We start from the raw sequence: 19,799 nt of genomic DNA, 5'->3' as shown, positions 1-19,799 counted from the left end.
AAAGGCTGAGCCCTGGGGCCTTCAACATTTGGATATAGATGAAATTTTTTTCAACTATGTATGCCCCAGGGTAGGGTGGAGCTGTTCATTAAAACTCTGTTGAGAACCACTGATCTGTAGTTATAAGATAAAAGGAAATAGAGGCCCAGGCCTTAGCTGAGAGAGTGAGGAAGGAGATGTGAAGAAAAATTTGAGGAGAAGATATGAAATGGTGATCTAGGACAATGGGAGAATAAATGGATTAGAGGAAAATGTAGGAATCCTGGCAGTACTCAGGGCCCACTTTAAAAAAAAAAAAAAAGATTTTACTTACTTATTTTTAGAGAGAAGGGAAGAGGGGGAGAAAAAGAGGAACATTGATTGGTTGCCTCTTGCATACACCCCAACTGGGGACTGGGCCACAGCCCAGACATGTGCCCTGACCAAGAATCAAACTGGTGACCTTTCGTTTTGCAGGACATTGCTAAACCAACTGAGAACCACACTGGTCAGGGCAAGGGCCCACTTTTGAGGTTAGTATTCCTGAATTTAAAGGGAGATCAGCAAGCATAAATTATTTTTAGATGTTTACAGGTGTACTACTAGTAGGCATTTGATATTTTAAGTAATTTCTAGGTAGTTGGGGATTTTGTCAGCAAAACAGCATCAGGAAATAATTGGTTAGCCTTTATTGGTTTGTAGTATGAAAAGGACTGTTAATTGTACATCATATTTTTGTCATATTCTTTATGCTATTTGTTGTTGGTTGGGCACCTGCTCTGTTCCATGCCCTGAATTAGATGTAGAGAATACAGCAATCAAGAAGTAGCTCCTCAAGAACCTTACTTCTAGTAGACTGAATCATGGATTGGGATTTCTGTGCTTCCAGAACATTGCCTTCATGGATGCGTGATGATGACAGTGTGGTGTTTGTGTGAGATGGGAGAGTATTTTTCTAAAATTATGAAATATGGTGAATTTAAAGTGTGATTTTACTGATTTGGAAAAGCATTTAGTTGGAAAAGTTTCTTAAGTAGCTAGTTAATTTGGATATATATACGTGTGTGTGTGTGTGTGTGTGTGTATGTATATTTTCCAGTTCAACGGAAATTCTAGAGCCTACTATGTACTAATTATGCTGATACTGTGGATGCAAGGGTATCCAGTTTCTGCTGTCAGGGAACTCTCACTCCAGTGTGGGGAGAGGCAAGAGACAGATAAGAAAAACATTTCTGTAATGCATGCTTATAACATGCTATTATAGAAGTAATTAGATTGGAGGTTGCTTAGTGGAAAGCTTCCCAAGGAGCTGATATTAAACTGACTCTTAAAAGAGGATTAAGAATTTGACAAAAGAAGAGGGAAAGGATGTTCAAGCAGAGGGGCCATGGAAGCACAAAGAAACCCTATATTAAATGCATATACTATTTACTGAGTGGTTACAGGTTGTAAACACCCAAGAGCCCTCTGAAATGAGAATTATCTTTAGTTTACAGATAGGAGGTTCAGATATGTGAGATTTGTTGTCCAAGGACACACTGCTGGTAGGTGGAAGTCAGGGTTTAACCCATGTTGATCTGATTCAAACCCCCTTAACTACTTACCTTGCTGTGTTGCCTGCTGTCAGCATTGAAATCTTCCCTGTCCTGTTCTTTGTCCCTCAGCCAGTTTCACCAACTTGTAGTCATTCTTCTTCGGAAAGACCTCATATCTGTCTCTCATTCCACTGTAACCAGTTTAGGTCAGGCACTCATTATTACATGCCTTAGTTGCTGAAATCGCTTCCTGGCTGTGTTATATATGACTTGGGATCTCCTTTTGTTCACTGCTACCAGTTGTTTTTATTTTATTTTAAAACTTCACAAGCTCCCTAGGCTTATTGGATGAAGTTTAGAACACACAATATTCCATTTGGTGTGCTTTATGCTCTAGGCTCAGTTTACATTTACAGATTTGACACTAAAGAATTATTTCTTGTCCTAGCTGCTGTGGCCAGTGGATTGAGCATGGGCTTGTGAAGCAGAGGGTCATTGGTTGGACTCCCAGTCAGGGCACATGCCTGGGTTGTGGGCCGGGTCCCCAGTAGGGGACAACATGAGAGGCAACCATGCATTGGTGTTTCTCTCCCTTTCTTTCTCCCTCCCCTCCCTTCTCTCTAAAAATAAATAAATAAAACCTAAAATAAAAGAAGAAAAAAATTATTTCTCTTATTGCTCAGCACTTAGTAGGTGTCCAGTACATCATTAAACACTTTTTAGATTTTTTTTCCAGAATAGCTTGGTGAATTTTACAGGAAAGGAAATTGAGGCTTAGTAAAGTGATTTGCCCAGGATCTCCATGTGATATGAAGACTTTCACAATGTCAGCTTTTTTATTATCTACTTCCCCAACCCAGAGCTTCCTGAAGGGTTCACACACATACCACTTCTGCTCATTTCCTGCCTTTGTCAGTGTTAGTTTGCCCTGAGTGTAATATTTGTCATCTTCTTTTTGCCTGTCCGTATTCTACCTATTCTTTCATTGCCATATCTTTTAAAATTCTTCCCTGAACACTGTAGGATATATTAATATTTTACTTTTTGTCTTCCCTCTTTCCTTATGAAAGGTCTCTGAAAGTAACATTTCATTATAACTGTGAGCATGTTAGGGTTGGAAGGCACATTGACCACCATTATGGTATGATGGAGAGAATATGACATTGGAAATCAGAGATAAAAAATCTCTCCTGTAAGGTTGTAAGTGCTGTAGTAGAGGAAAGTAAAGGTGCGGTGAGGAAACGGGTTCTGCCGGAGTCATTGAAGAAAGGGCATTTGTGCTTGGTCCTGGAGGCTGTCTCAGTTGGAAGGATGCAGTGGAGAGGGCTACTTTAGGGTAAGGAATGTCCAGCATGAGCAAAGCCATGGGAAGGACATGAACATGCATGGTGCATTTAATAGATTTAGATATATTACCTTCTGAGCAATGCCTAAACTTTCAAAAAAGTTACTGTTATCACCATTATTATCACTTGTATGCCTTCAGCATCTGCCACAGAGCTGGGCATATCAAATGATCAAATATTTATAGACTTTATGTTGAGGATTATTTATGCAATGCTCAATGCATAATTTTTAGTTATTTTCCTTTACTTTTATAATTCCTGCTTATATTATATAATGCTTTTGATTATTCTTAGTTTTTGACATCTTTATGAATTTTAAACATCTTTTGAGACATACTTTTGTTGGTTCTGTAAGTTATGATGATAGTTACGCTTTATAGTATTATAGACATTGCTCTAAGCACTTTACATGTATTAATTCAATTTTTATATATTTTATGTGATAAGTGCCATTATTCCCATTTTACAGGTGAGAAAACTGAGAGAAGTGACTTACTTGAGGTCACATAGTAAGTGGTGGAGCTAGGTTTTGAGTCCCAGTGATCTAGCTTCATATTCTGTGTTTTGAACCCCCACATCATTGTGCCTCTCAAGAGTTCGGTTTTGTTTATGGATATATTTTAAAGAAGTTAAAACACTGGTGTGCTAGAAGGAGCACTGGACTCAGTTCACGTGACCAGAGTTCTTATCGTGGTTTGACTTACTAGTGCTCTTGTTGGGCAGATTTTTCCATCTCGCTCAGCTTATTTACCTGTAGATGACATTGTATCCAGTTGACCTCAAAGGTGCATTTAAGTATAGCCATACAAATTTAGAACTTTACTTGAGTTTTTCTTCCTTTGATTAGTTACTTTTATGGCAGTCTTGTTGTACTTGGCGTTGGTCAGTGGAAGAGAAAAGCTCCTTGAATAATTCAGTGTTAATAGTTGATATTTGTCTAAACTAATATGATTATTTTAAATGTTTCTATAGGATACGGTGATAAATCATGAATTATCTAGCCTATGAAAGATAGAAAGCTTATATACACACAAATACACATGTGTGTAGAAGGCTGTTGAGTCTTAGTATACAGGAACCTGCAGTATTTATTTCAGCACTTACTCATACAGTAAATACTGTGGTGTTATTTAGTTGTAGGATATTAGTACTAGAAGTCACTTAGATTTACAGAGGTCAAAAGCCATGTCCTTCTATCTTATCCAGAATATTTCAGTCTGCAGATTTATTGCTATATTTGTGGTAAAGGGAATATTCTGTGTTCACAGTAGAATTTTACTGTTTCATTGGGTCAGGGGATTGTGAGCTAGTTTTGCAGTGTTGGTAGGATTTGAACAGGTGAGAAAAAAGCATACTAGTCATTGGGCGAGGTAGGACAGAGAGCAAGACTTTAAGGGGCCAGTTTTGCTAGAGGGTTTCAAAAGAAGTATAGTAAATAAGGTTGGAAACACTGGTGGAATCAAATCATGGTCATGATGAAATTTAGAATAGAAATAGGTTTGCACAAAGGTTTTTTTTTTTTCCCCTAAGATAAGATGCATGTGTATGTTTTCCTAGAAGAGAATCTAAACTCTTTGGAGTGGCAGAGGTTATAATATGGGGCAGGGATAATTGTGGGGATGATTATTTTGTAGTTGGGCTTTAAAGACCATAAGGCATAAGTGAAGAGTTTGCTTTAGTTATGGTTTGAGACAATGATCCATTTCCAGTTTCACTTTGGCTGTGGTTCATTAGTGTGCATAATTTTGAATTGGTTACATCTATGAGCCCTTCAAATAAATAATGACTCTGCATTTAGGAGTTGTATTGATCTGGCATTCATTTTTTAAAATATAATCTTTCTTTGTTTTGGAGCAGGTTTATTCGTCCTTGCAAGGATCTGATTAATGATCTTAATTTTATTTTCAGTTTGGCTTTGGTTGAAAAAAGAATTTAGCCTATATGTACTGCTTTAACCACTGGAAGAATGACAGATGACAAAGACGTGCTTCGAGATGTGTGGTTTGGACGAATTCCGACTTGCTTCACCCTGTATCAGGATGAGATAACTGAACGGGAGGCAGAGCCATATTATGTAAGTGTGTTGTTGATAGTTGAAAGTGTGTGGGGTATCTAATAAGTTTGTTCTTTTTGTAAATAGAGCTCTAAGAGCCTGGAGGCTGTTATCCCTCCCACATTTTAAATACAATTAGTACATGCTTATTGTGGAAAATTAGAGAACACAGATCATCAAAAAGAATGAAATTAAAATGACCTCTGTTCTTACCACCTAGAGGGAAAAACACTATTGACATGTTGAGAACTTCTTGGTCCTTCTTGACTTTCTTATCATATATCTATCTATCTATATATCTATCTAGATATAGATATATCAGTGAACTTATGAACATATGTGTGTGTTTTCATATGTCAGTGAGCTAATATGTATTACATAAAATATATTGTTTAATAACATAAATTGCTGTATACAGACCTGTGGGTTTGAATTAGTGTATTATCAGTTCCAAAAAAGAATATCAAATATCTTCTCAATTTAGCTTCTTTTTTTCTTCTTTTTCTGAGTGTATATACAATCTAAACTTAAGCATCTGTCAGAAATAATAGTATCTCGCCTGTTTATTGAATATCCCCTAATAGGCAAACATTCTTGGTTGTCTTTGGAGTTTTTTAGGTGTGTGTATGTCTTGGGTACACCAAACATCGCTTACCAGGATTATCTCGAAAAGTGGGAAGCTTCTTTGTACTGCTGGACTGTCTCTTGTTTCACCTCAGTAAAGCTTGCCCTTTGCTTTCTCCCTTGCCTCTTTGGGAGCAGCCATGCTGCTGAACCTGCCTGAGCTGTGGGATGCTAGACTGCTGGAAATCTCCAGCTTTCTTTCCTGCCTTTAGCAGAACTTACGTAGTTAAAAACGAAATGTGGCCATGGTTTATTTTAGAAGAGTTTTGTTAGATGTATTTTCTTCTCTCCTCCTCTGATACGGGTTAGGACATCATTTATGTTTTGTTTCCACACTAGGGATACGCACACGTGCATAGCTTTCTGATAGTATCTAAACAAAGGAATGTATGTGTCTAATTGGTCAAAGTGGCAAAAGCAGGAATAATATCATTTAAGTCTCTCTACTTTTGAATCAGAATATAGTGTTTGACACACTTCCTGCAGTTAAAAAATTCAAGTAAAAAATACAGTATTTTTTCTTCTTTATTTATAAATCTGTTTAAGTATTAAAAGACTTGTGAGAACTAGAATGTGAGTTGTTTTCTAGCTGTTTATAGCTATGTGTGATTGAATTGAAATTGGCAAAAGGTAGGAGGAAGAGAATCATTTTACCTAATAGGTAATTGTTTTTTTTTTTTCATGAATTCTTCCTAATTTTTCAAAGAAACTAGTAGCGATTATGATTAAGTTTTTCAAGAACATGGGGTTACAGGCATTGAAGAAATATTAAACGAAAACTAAGGTTTAACATCATGTAGCATACTCCAGAGTTTGACTTAAGTGTAAGTTAATACATACAGGAAGAAAATATATAAAAACATTAGTCTTAGAGGTATAGGTGAGCATTTTAGTGTCCATATGGTTTTAGTTCACATGTCTTGGTTGTAAATTAAGCTTGAAAGTATATTTAATTGCTTGGTTTATAGCAATAGTGTTTTAAAGATTCTGGATGAAATGAGGTAAAAATACCATGGCCCGAGAGCCGCTGTACCTCTTTCCCAGATGTTCTCAAAGCTCAGCCTTGTCACCATGATGCGAAAAGTCTGTTCATGTTCAGGTGCAATAAGGACAAGTGAGGGGAATGTAGTTTACTTTTATAATGCTTATAGCTTATTTCTTAGAAACTAGATTTTAAAATGTCCACTCACAACGAAACTTGTAAGTTAAGTAATTATTATTCAAAGAGTCTTCTGGAATTTTGTTTCCATTAGAAAGGCATTTTTTTAATCCTCATGTGAGTATATGTTTATTGATTTTAGAGAGAGGGATGGGGGAGAGAAAAAGGAAGGGAGGGAGGGAAAGAAAGAAGAAAGGCAGGGAGGGAGGGAAAGAGAAACAGATGACACTGTGAGGTCACTGTGTGAGAGAACATCAATCGGTTGCCTCCTGTATGCACCCTGACTGGGGATTGAAACCTCAACCTTTTGGTGTTCGGGATGGTGCTCCAATCAACTGAGTTACCTGGCCAGGGCTGGAAAATCATATTAATGTTAATTTTCTGCTTATTTCTGCATTTTGATTTGTTGTCTCGGCATAAATCTTTCAACCTACATCCTCTTACACAGGTGGCAAACACAAGGCCCGGGGTCAAATCTGGCCCTCCACCTTGATTTTTTCTGGTCAGGAACCTTCTTTCTATGTGGCGGCAGCGCTGAGCTCTTGTTTAACTGTTCAGTAGTTACGTTTCTACAGTCCTAACATTGCATTTGGCCCTTTGAAGGCAACTGCAAGGCTGATGTGGCCCCTGGTGAAAATGAGTTTGACACCCCATCCTATCATTAAGTATTATGAACTGTTTGACAGGTAATATTAGGAAGGAAATTTGATACAAACTAGACAGCTTTTCAGTTTTTTTGTTTCTGTTGTATTCATTTAAATGGTTGCTTTTCATTTAGATTACCTAGTGTGAAAACATACTTACTAACTTAGATTCATATTTTGTGACTTGTTACCAGAGGAAATCACACAGTCAGAGATGTGACCATCAATCTGAGTGGACCCTAAACATTACCCAGCAGTCCTCTTATGTTTCCTTAGTCAGGTGTCTCTGTTCTCCTTTATAACTATTCTCTGAGCCCCGATACCATCTTTCACCCTTAACAGGTGACCTCACTCCCTACTTCACAAAGAAAATAGAAAGCCTGTGATAGGACCTCCCTTAATTTTCTGCCACCAACTCTGCAAATCCTGTTTGCACTCACATATGTTTACTTCTCCTCTCCTGTTTCAGTGGCCATGTCCTCCCTCCTAGGCAAGGCCTGTCTTCCACCTGTTTTCTGGATCCCTTCTCTTGCCTTTTCAGGGAGCTGGTGGTTCCAATAGTCTCCGCTGCCGCCATCTCTGTTTATTTTACTTTCAACTTTTATTTATTGGCTGCTTCTTTTCAGCATTTATATGATCTTAAATCCTTCCTATTATCTAAATTCATCCCAGTTGACCATCCTCTTTCAACCTCTTGCTTTCCCTTCACAGCCACACTTTTAAAAGGTAGTCTGTATTCATTGTCTCCTTCTCACCTCCCACCATTTACTTCACTGGGATTACCTTTTGACTACTACTACAACAGAATGTTCTTGCCAAAGTCACTAATGATGTCTTTTTTGCCAAACCTAGAGTCTGTTTTTGAATTTTCATTTGCTTGAATGAATTATTGACAGTTTTCTCCCATTTTGTGGTACTGTTCTCTCTTGCTCAGTGTCTAATATTCTGGTTTTGCTTCTTCCTTTCTGGGTCGTGTGTGTGCGTGTGTGTGTGTGTGTGTGTGTGTGGTCTTCTTTGCCATGTTTCCCTCCTTGGCTTGTTCCTCATTGTTGGCATTCTTCAGCGCTTTGCCTGTATTATTTTTTGTTTCACTTTTTCCTTCTAGACCTCTTACCCACTTTTATGCCTTGAGCATTTTTGTGTGACAACTCCCAGGATTTTTACTTCTGAGCTCTAGATCTATATGCCTGGTGAATATTCTCACTTAGATGTCTTGAAGGAATTCAGTGTGAGAGTGTTTGAAACTGGGCTCATCATCTTTACCCCCAGACAACCTGGTTATCTGCCATATTTCCTTCCTGTTTTGGCAAGTAGACCTATCATCTGGCCAGTTAACTAGTCCTACTGGTAATCAATGTGCAACTCATCCTTTGAATCTTCCTTTTCCCATATCCCTGTCATTCGATCAGTGACTTGGTCCATCTGATTTTTTTATCTGAAATATCTCTCAGAGTTACCTAATTCTTTTACTCCCTCCCATTGCTACCAGCCTACTTCATACCACCATTTAAAAATTTGATGGATGGCATAAGTGCTGACTGATTTTTCTGGTTTCAATCTGTCTCCTTTCCATTGTCTAGTCTGCAGTTGGTATAATCTTTTCAAAACACCCATCTGATCTTGTTACATGCCTGCTTAAAACCTTTAATGCCTTTTCATCATCTTTAGGGTCCTTAATGTAGCTTACAAGGTTCTTCATAATTTGGTCTTTCGCTTCTTTAGCACCATTCTGTCCCAACCCTCTACTTTCCTGTCGTACTTAACAACTTACGGTTCCTCACATGTGCCAGCCTGCCTTTTTGTATTCAGTGCATGCCTTTTTGCAGTTTCTCTGTCTGGAGCAAGGGAGCAGCAGTCTGTCTCACCCCTGCTTATGCCCAGACACCCACGCCATCCATGTGTGGTTTACTCTTGTTTGCCTTTTCAACTGTTGCCTCAAAATAGACTTCCTATCAAGGCCTTTCCTGAGGCCCTAGATTAGGTTATATTCCTTTGCCGCTTGTTCTTAGAACATTCTTTACTTCCTCCTTGAATTTATCACATTTTATATTTAGTTTTACTGTTTTCCTCACTAGCCTGTAAGCTCCATGAGAAGAAGAACTTTCTGTTTTATGCAGTACTCTATCCTTATTGCTTGGCATGATGCCTCACACATTGAAATGGAACAGAATTCTAGTATATTTTAATTCTATTTTTGTTCTAAATATGTAAATTTCTAATTTTATAATGAAAATTGTTAAACAAAAGTAAGATTTAGCATGAACAAATATTACAGGCATGTTTTTCATAAACATAAATAACTTATATAACTAGATAAGACATATATTCTCCTTATAAGTTATATAGAAGAAAATGAATCAATTTGTGGTATAGTCACTGAGTATTTGACAAGTGCTAAAGGAAGAGTAAGAGAACTCTAGATTCCAAATAGTTGACAGTATCCCCAGAGGGGGTTAATCCTTTTTATACTAAAAGGACTTAAAGAATCTTGAAGACTTTAATAGAAATGAAATAAGCCAGGCACAAAAGGACAAATATTTTTATGATCCAGTTATATGAGGTAACTGGAATAGTCAAAGTCAAAAGACAGAAAGTAGAAAAGTGATTACCAAGGGCTGGGGGAAGATAAAAATGGGAGAATTATTGTTTCTATGTACAGAATTTGAGATGATGGAAAGTTCTGGGGATGGATGGTGGTGATGGTTGCACAACAGTGTGAATGTATTTGCTGCCACTGAACTGTACACTTAAAAATGGTTAAAATGGTAAATTTTATGCTAGGTATACCAGGATTAAAAACAAGAACTTAAAGTAAACTAATGAGATACAACTGAGAAAAACGAGTGGTACAGTCTGGATGTATAAGGCAGGGAGACGTCTTTTTGCTGTTATTTTCTTTTCATTTTTACCTGTTTCAATATTTATTAGATACTTTATTTAACATTTACTAGATAAATTGTATCTAATATAGTCATTCTTAAATCTTTGAGTTATTTCTTAGAGTTGCTATAGGTATTTATATCAGTTACAGACTACTCCCATAGGCCAGTTCGAAACAGAAGGTTTCAACTACAGAATGTTACAGAGGGGCATTCTTTATTAACTGTCATTTTTGGCCTTTTGTTGCACTTTCTTTGGCATCTCTGATTCATTCAGTGAATACTTACTGGGTGCTTTGGGAATGTAGCAGCGAGCAAAACACAAATATGTCTGTCTTAATGGAGCACTCATTCTAATGTTCCTCATTTCCGTATTATAAAGAAGCTTTTGTTTCATGAAAATCATTTGTGAATTTTTCAGCAACTTTGATGAAACTTTAGGCATGTAGTACAGCGCTCTCCGAAATCAGGAGCTGATGTCCATGCTCATTAGTCCTAGTGTGTCTTCCTTCTTATGACCTCCATAGATTAACCTCATTCTCTGCAGATTATTATTGTTTTTATTATTAAGGGCCCAACAGATACTTTAAGTTAAAGTTCTAGACTTATAGAACTTGCTCAACTGGTAGATTGTATGTATTTATTTTTTTAAAATGGCCAATTTACCATGTGCTTTAATTTCTTAGAGACTGTCTATGTTACATCAGTATTTGATGCTGTTGTTTTCTGACTCTAATGAATCTTTTCTTTGCCATTTATGTAATAGAATGTAATGTCAGAAAGTTAAGCTGATATAAGAGTGGTGATAATGCTTCCTATAAAATTACTAGTGCTTTTTCTTACACTAGTGTTAGTTCCCTTTTTCTTTTCTTTCTAATCACATTCTAGTTGTTTGTAAAAGGGACCTTCGTACTGTTGAATCCACAATACTGTCCAACAGCTTGTTCATAGTATTAGTTCTGTTTATTCCATATGTGAGCATGCCTCCTACACCCTTGTTCTCTGCAGCCCCTTGGATCACCGTCCTGTTCTCTTACCTGCTTGAAGCCTGTTGTCTTGAGCTTCAGTGATTAAATAACACTTCTTTTAACCAGAATACTTCTCTGTATATATTCCCCAAGCCAGTGGTTCTCCTTGATTTATTGGTCAAAGACATAACCTTGCATAAGCAGCATGACAAATGAGGCAGAGTTAAACTCACAAAAGCAGCTGAAAAAGAGCATCAAAACAATTTTACCAGCAAAACAAACAAACAAACAAACAAAATGAAACAAAAAACCCAGAAGCTTAGAAATGGCTAGATTGACTACTGCAAAGGAGGAAAAGACATGAATTCTCACCAGGTTTCTCCTTTTATCTCCTAACCAGTTTTCCACAGTGCTCTCTTACGTTTCCTTTCTAAGTACCTTTACTTGGGGGAAAACAGTGACAGCCTTCACAGTAACCCAGTTGAGGCTTTACCCAGCCCAGCCTTCCTTCCCGGACTTTTCTTTCCAAATTCCAAGGCCTGGCCTTTGTAAGGACAGGACTGAGTGAGTTAGTTGACAGTGACAGGATCACCAGACTACCAGTATTATACCTTGAGCATTTTCTTTACGTTAAAGATTTACATGTGTAGCTCAGAAGCCATTTTAAATATCTCTTTGATTTCTTCATTAATCTGTTCTGCTTTCCAGACCTTCCCCACTTCTCCATTCCTTTTCCATCTCTTCATGTAATATTTCCTTAACAGATTTCCTGTCTATAATCTTCTTTTAGTCTTTTATGTGCAACTGCCAGAACATTCCTCAAATGCTGTTCCTCAACATGCCATTCTTTTATTCCTGGTACCACAGGGGGCCCCTGTTGTTCATCAAATGAAAATTTCTATTTGACTTTTAAAGATCTTGTGCTGCCATGAGTATTTTTGTAAGTACTTATAAAAATACTCTTTTTTTTTTACCTCTATTTTAGCTTCATATGGGGGAGGAAAGATTATGTCTTTATCTTGGTATTCTTTGTTGCAACTAATTTAATACACGGTAAATTATCAAAACATGAGAGACCAGTTGAGAAGTCCTGATCAGTCAGTCAAGCTGTATGTAAGGACTGAATTGATTATCTTCTCAGAACAGTTTTATTAACTCAGGTGAATCATATTTTTAAGTTACATTTAGTAGAAATAGTAAGTCCTAAATAGTATGACATCAGGTTACATTGTTCTTTACTTGGAGAAAATTACTATGGAAAGCATGTACTTAGATTTGTATTGTTTATTCTAGGCATTTATTCTATAAGCTGGACTTAAAGTAATGATCTCATAAGAAGTTTTAAAACATCTCAAACCTTTAGCAGCCTTTGATTTTCTATAAAAAGCAGTTGACTTTGTATGGAAAATTCAAAATAATGCAAAGAACATGATTGTTTTTCCTTAAAATTCAAAAACCTATTTAGTGTATATATATTTTTACATAGTAAATAAATATGGTTTTGCAAATTTTCATTTCAGTTGCTTTTGCCAAGAGTAAGTTATTTGACGTTGGTAACTGACAAAGTGAAAAAGCACTTTCAGAAGGTTATGAGACAAGAAGACATTAGTGAGATATGGTTTGAATATGAAGGCACACCACTGAAATGGTGAGTGAATTCTTCTGCATTACTAAGCATTGAGTATATGCTAACCTTAAGAAGGTATAGTGCCCTGCAATTTTTTAAAAGTTCTATAAAGAAACCACTGGTCTTGCTCATATAATATAGTAAATTTTCAACTGTTTTATTTTTATTTTTATTTATCTTTTTTCCAATAAATTTTAAACTATTACTAGATTTTTTTGTTGAAAATGCTTCTGCCTTCTATTTGGATGCATGGGAGACTGGACAGATTTGTGTATTTTCAATGTATTTTTATATAGCATAATAATATGCATGTTTATGGGGGCAGTTTGGAAAGTGTGTTTAAAACCGCTTTATGAACAGCCACTCTGTGGCACTCTTCAGTTTGTTTCTGTCTCCAAACTCTTCACAGACCTTTGTGTACATGGGATCACTGTCAGTGGCATCTTGCAAACTGATGGCCACGTCGAGTTGATCTCTGTGCCATATGCATGCACCTCTTACCTAGCCTTGGTTTAGTAGTTAAATACTTTGGTTTCCTTTTCGTGTGAAAATAATTTTGATATTACATTATTTTACAGAAATGTATTGAAAATAAATCCTAAATCTGGGTTTATCCATGTATAGATGATGTATTTTGCACCTCCTCTATTATTGGAAGTTTTGTTCATTGTGCTTCCAAAAGTATTTAATGAAACTGGAGAAATTACAGAGAAAAGAACATGAAAATAAGTTTCAAGACATGCTGCTGTGTGTTGAGATGCTGCCATATAGATACGGACTGAATCAAAATTTAAATGAAACATGAAAAGTAGAAATAGGTTAAAATGAACTTGCTCTCTGAATCTGGGAGTATTACAATGAGTTTTAAAAGATGCTTAAATAAGAGGAAGCTATTAGGTGTTTAATCAGTGCAGCTGAATCCAAGGATTACTTAGAAACAAGGAGGGAACTTTGGGAACTCATCTTGTGCTGATGAGCAAGCAAGTTTTTCATAATGGTTCAGAAATATACAGGATGATGTTTTGTACTGAGTTACGGGTCACCTCTCTACCCTTTCGAGGTGGTTCTAGAAAGGGATGACAAGGTTCTTTTTAATATTTAAATCGAAGCAATACTGAGCTTCATGATTATATATTTGACTCAAGACTCTAGCCCTAGGCAAGATAATTAAGTGTTTCCCTGTCTATTTCTCATAAGAATTGGAGGTTTTGGAATGGGAAGGTGTCTTAAAAGAAGTGTAAGAGGAGTAAGGATCAGAAAGAGCAGTGGGAAAGGAAGGAGGGGAAAGATTGTGGGCGAGTAGCAGTCGGATATAGCTGTACTCTTGACAGATCTGTTATAGTTGGATATTGTAATTATTGATTTATGTGTATTAGTTATAGATTATTGTAAGAATCCGTGTGACTGACACCACGCTTTGTTATTGGAAAGCAGGGTTTCTTAACAAGGACCCTATTGGTATTTTGATCTGGATATTTTTGTTGTGGGAGGGCTGTCTTGTGTATTGTAGGGTTTTCAGCAGCAGCCCTGGCCTCTATCCACTAGCACTAGTAAACATTCCTTCTAGTAGTGATAGTAAGTGTTTTGTGTGGGGTGCAAAACCACCCCCAATTGAGAAAATCTGGAAAAGACGGGAAACCTCAATTTAGCTTTTATAGTAAATGATTGTTAAGTTATCCAGCTGCTCTTTTAATCTGTCCTGTTTGGAGGCTGTTTTTTGTATTTGATATGATTTGTATTGTACCTGTGACCCCTGTTTCTACAGAGTAATATTTTTGACTTACATATATCACGTTCCTACTTTGTCAGTATGTATCCCTTTGAATGTCTTTCATTAAAGAGTGAAATTATTTTCCTTTTTAGAGAGCTTGTATGAAAGTAATTATGCTGGGATCTTCATTTTAGGGGTGTTGACTTTTTATGCATATCACTTGTATAGTTATGACTTATTAATAAGCTCATTGTATATAATGGCTTTGGATACAACTTTCCTTTAGTGTTGTTAGGTACTCCATATATTTAAGGAACAAATAACTTCAGAGGCATGAATGTAATACAGGACATCTGGGCTGTCTTGATCCCAACAATAGTAATTTTCTACAAATGTTAAAAAGAAGTGTCTCCCTGGAAGTACACTATCTACTTGGTGTTTAATTAAGCAGTAGGCCTCATAGGATAGGATAATCGTGTAGCAGCTACTGTTGAAGCCTTGTAGGACTTGGGCTTTTGAGACCATACAATATCTAAATGAGTTAAGGAGCTTTTATTTGAGTAGGATGATAGCATCTTTCTTATGCTAGATTCTTTGCAGTTTCAAATAAATTCCAGTGAGAAAGGAAATCAAACACCAACTTAGACAATTCATTAAAAAAAAAAGAAGGAAGAGCATGTACTGATATTCCTTCTCCCTCTTTAATTCCTTCTCCTTTTTGTATTTATTGTTATAATTGTTTAAATATCTGCATGAGATGCTTAACGTGGGGCTTTGTGCCTTGAGCGGTAGCATGTAAGAGATGCTAAGTCAGTGTTTGCTCAAGGAGTGAATTAGTCTCTTTTACTGAGAAAACTGAGGCTAAAATAAATAAAACAACTTGTTCAAATAAATAAGCAGGACCATATTTTGAGAGTCTTAGTTCAGAACTCCTTCCACTACACCTGCTGATATTCTATTTGTGAGTTCTTGTTTTTCTCCAATTCTGTATTTTCCTTCTAGTTGCTTATGTTAATTTTCTGTGTTAGAACAGAAAAACGTTTAAGAGCATTGTCATACTTGTAACAAATATGTAATATATCGTTGATTTGTAGAGAGATTCCAAGGAGATTTTATTTGATTAGTGCTTTATCTTCTACAGTCTTTTGTCTATTTAACTTTTTTAAATTATCTGGGAAATGGAAAGTACTGAACTAAGTCAAATGTAAGGATTTCTTTTTTTTTTTTTTTAGGGTGATTTGAGTTGATTAGACAGCAGAGGGTGCTCTAACATTGCATTTTAAAGAGTAAAGTTTCTTGTTACCATAATTTCTGTGTTCAAAATTTGTTACTTTTATATTAGACTTATTTTAAGAGAACAGTTCTTGACTTTTCTAAAGAATACTTTGGTAGTATACCCTAATAATTGGTTTAGATCTTAAGCCTTCAGGTACAAAACTTTTCCTAAGTTTTCTAATTATTTTTTCTAAGCTTTTCTAGCTTCTTTTGTGAACTATAAAGCAAGTATCTTTAATAGAATATTATGTGTGTAAATTGACTTATTTTCAGGACGTGTTGAAAGAACTTGAAACTACTTTTTAAATTTTTAAAAAAGAGCCAAATAATTATGTTTATTCTAAATAGACATAACAATGATGCAGAATTAATACTGTACTGTATGATTTCAAAAGTAAATTTTAATACAATAACTTCAGCATCTTCATCATAAATACTGTGCAGTCTCTTCTCTTTTTGTTCTAACTGTTTTTCTAAGGTTATAAATTTTTAGAATTTAAAAAATTATTCTGTAAACTAGATTTTTGAAATGTGGCTTACTTAGTGTTTTTTACATGTAGTGGTCCCTTGGTTATTGGTTATTTTTGTACTATTTTGTACATAAGAACAGGTTTGGAAAGATGTGAAACTGCCCTGACTGGTGTGGCTCAGTGGGTTGGGCATTGTCCCACAAACTGAAAGGTCTCTGGTTCGGCTCCCAGTCAGGGCACATGCCTGGGTTGTGGACCTGGTCCCCAGTTGGGGGCGTGCAAGAAGCAACTGATCGAGTTAGTCTCTCACATCAGTGTTTCTGTCCCTCTCTCTCTCCCTCCCTCCCCTCCTCTCTAAAAATAAATCTTTTTTTAAAAAGAGAAAGGTGTAACACAGTGCTAGTCTACAGTTGTTTGTACCATAGGTGGGGTAAGGAGAAACAAATTATAATTATTAACTTACTTTGGTTTACATTTCAGTTAAACCTGTAGCAAACTTAGGAGTAAGATGCATTTCAGTGAAATGGAATGGGACAATAGTCTTCTAGTATATGGGGAAGATTCTTTTCAGTGGTGACCTTAGCAAACTGGTTTGCTCTCTGACTGCAGGTGTGTAGAATGGCCACCCTTGGGCTGACCTCAGACCATATCCACTATTACTATGCTGTGTGCCAGTTGTATATGTGTGCAGGGTCTGGCACAAATAATGCCCCTTTTTATTACAAATCTTAAGCATGTAACTCAGTAACATAATACCACACTCAAGTATGCCATATGGCATTTTAGGTGAAATGTTCAAATTGCTGTCCATCTCATGGAAGACATTCACATACCCTGCCAACCACACTCAAGCAAGCCTTACTTCTGCTGGACCCCGTATTCTGGCACCAACGAAAGGGGTAAAGAGAAACAATATTATGCAAAGAAAAATGAAAATATTCATTTTGAGAACTGAATTTAGAAAAGACTAGAGCAATTTAAGGAAGAGAAAAGAAAATGAATAAAATGTGAAAATAGACATGACACTAGTATTCTGGTGCAATCAATTTTTTAGGGCAATAGATCAAACCTTTAGCTAGTTGGATCCTCTTCTGGGGTGTATTCCAGGGTCAGATCCTTACCACTTCCTTTGCTATTAAATTCAGCTTATGTTGGCAGGAGTAACAACCTAACAGCGAAATGGCTATATTATGTTTTACTTTTAGTTATTATGGCTTATGTGGTTTCTATGTTGTGGGTTAGGACCCTCCTGAAAAAACTCTCTAGAATATCTGTTTAGAGGAGATGTGCAAATTAGGAATTTTGAAATCTTTGGTATAAATCAGATTTTACAGTATAAGAAACATTCAGTAATTTTAATTTTTGCCCGTTTTCTTTTAGAGATGTTCCTGCATATTAATAGGTTCTTTAGAAACAAGCGAACTTAGAACCAGTTAATTAAGATAGTATTTTTCTTCGGAGTTAGTGTCTTCGCATCAAAATCATTCTGACATAAACATCCACATTGAACCACACATGAGCGATGTAATTTGACAATAGAAACAAGTAAATAATTATTTTACTCCTAAGTTTTTATGTTTTAGAGTGCTTCTTTAATAATATTCTATATGTATTTAAATAGAAACCATAATATTTAAATTTCTACCCTAATCCTTAGTATCTATTTGTCATTATTTTAAATAACTCAGAGCAGTAAGAATAAAGGAATAATGTATAACAACTTTATTAGAAATTTTAATAAGCATTTAAATACAACAGATTTATATTTTCATTTCTTATTTTTTTGGTTTTTGATTATATATACCTGAAATGGGCAACATCCTTTGAATGCAACTAATTGCTCACTAGTTGTTGTACATTCAGTTAGACCTCTCTGTTGAATGACTAAGTGGGTAAAAATGCCATATGTCTTTAAAAATATATTATTTATTCATTAGTTCTTGAGTTCTATAAAATTTATCTAGTATATCATCATCTAAAGACTCATAGTCTTGAGATTTCACTGAAATGATTGGTTTTACCATTGTCATGAAAGTCTAAAGTATGGCTATCTCTACGTGAATCTTTATCTAATCGTGTGACATCTTTCTCTCAGTTTTCTTCTCTTTCCTATTATAGGTGGGAAATACAACATTTTGAATTTTCTGCTGTATTAATGATAGCTAAAAGCAGACTGCAAAGATTGGGTCTGCATCCTTTTAAAAAATTTTTATGATGTGATATTTTAGGTGACACAGTAAGAAAATGGAAAAAGGATGCATTGTTGTATCATCCTTCTGGGCATGTCATTCTTCCAAATTCTTACTATGCTAGTCTTTTTTAGCACAGTTGGGAATAATTGTTAGGTAGTGATGAAATAATTCCAAGAATGATGAAATAGCAAAATGTTTCGAGATAGAGGGAAAAAACAAGATCACCAAGATCCCATAATATATCTTAGATTTATAAAAGGATCCAGTGGATCCATATGGAAATTACTAGATGGAGTATTTTTGTTGTTGTTGTTGTTGTTTTGAGTGAGTTTTCTCTGTGATTTTTGGAAGATCTTTTAAGAAAGAATGAAAGTTACAAAGTATCAAACCTAAAATAAATCTCAGAAAAAAAAATTTGGAACCTAAAATTGGGTCCATTGGATCTTCATGTCATACTGAGGGTTCACATTTCTGATTTACACACTCACTGCTGTTTATTATCCACTTTGTTCACATTCTGTGCACCTATAATCATGTTTTTAATGTTGAAGGTAAAAAAATAATTAATGATTATGAGTCGTTTTACATTAACTTGTTATTCTGATCCAAATACTTATTATTTATTCTAAAAATTTTATTTGATTTTAATAGGACATTATCAATTGCTTTTAAATAGTATTTTATTTAACTTTAGAATATGCATGCAGTTTCATCCGGAATGACAGAGAATGCACAACAGTGGACTGCTAGCCATTTTATGGGATCACTGGTGAATCTCTCCAATAGGTCTACTTCTTAATTTGCTAAAGGGATTCTATAATTATATGTGTGGAACTGTGTAGAATTTGGAAAGCAGTATGCTCTATTAGCTTAAATATAGCCACATTCATTCTTAACTTAGTTGTGGATACGTAAGAAGAACAATCTTTAAAAAAAATGAAGACTAAGCAAGGTCTCTTTTGTAAAGGTACAAAGCATTATGTAGAGCTTATACAATTTTAAGAGTTCAGAGAGAGGAACCAGAATTGGATAGAATCTATAACTTGTCTCTAGTGCAATATTTTTGTTTTTTACTTATTTTTATTTTTAGGTTTTGATTGAGGCCAGTTTTCTCTGGTATCAGAATATCCTGAAGGGAAACATCCTATTAATATTTAGGTAGTCCAAAATTTCCTTCAGTATTCATTTCTATTTATGAAAGATTTGCAGTAGATACTGACTTTCAAATAGAAGTTTAAGGGTTATTAAGAAATACAACTCACGTGACTAAAGCTACCCGCTGTTTTATTTTACTAGCAGGGCATTCATCCTAAATACATTCTAAATAAATGTATAAT

The 19,799-nt window shown here is 35.6% G+C and overlaps 1 protein-coding gene across 4 annotated transcripts in view; it reads left to right on the top strand.

Annotated features, from left to right (window-relative positions):
- ATG5 (autophagy related 5) overlaps positions 1–19,799 on the top strand; it is a 120,694-nt gene that overhangs the window by 2,322 nt on the left and 98,573 nt on the right. For 2 of the 4 annotated variants that reach the window (XM_036024534.1, XM_028509566.2), the window contains exons 2-3: positions 4,769–4,934; positions 12,708–12,835. In XM_036024534.1, the coding sequence (XP_035880427.1) occupies positions 4,827–4,934; positions 12,708–12,835 (236 nt within the window). In that variant the 5' untranslated portion in view covers positions 4,769–4,826. Of the gene's footprint in view, positions 1–4,174; positions 4,199–4,768; positions 4,935–12,707; positions 12,836–19,799 lie in introns of those variants that run through there. The other 2 variants (XM_036024532.1, XM_036024533.1) reach the window with 2 other exon arrangements.

Source organism: Phyllostomus discolor, chromosome 4 (genome assembly GCF_004126475.2).
Source record: "Phyllostomus discolor isolate MPI-MPIP mPhyDis1 chromosome 4, mPhyDis1.pri.v3, whole genome shotgun sequence".
NCBI classification, from domain to species: Eukaryota; Metazoa; Chordata; class Mammalia; order Chiroptera; family Phyllostomidae; genus Phyllostomus; species Phyllostomus discolor.
This window is presented reverse-complemented; position numbering and strand designations above follow the sequence as displayed.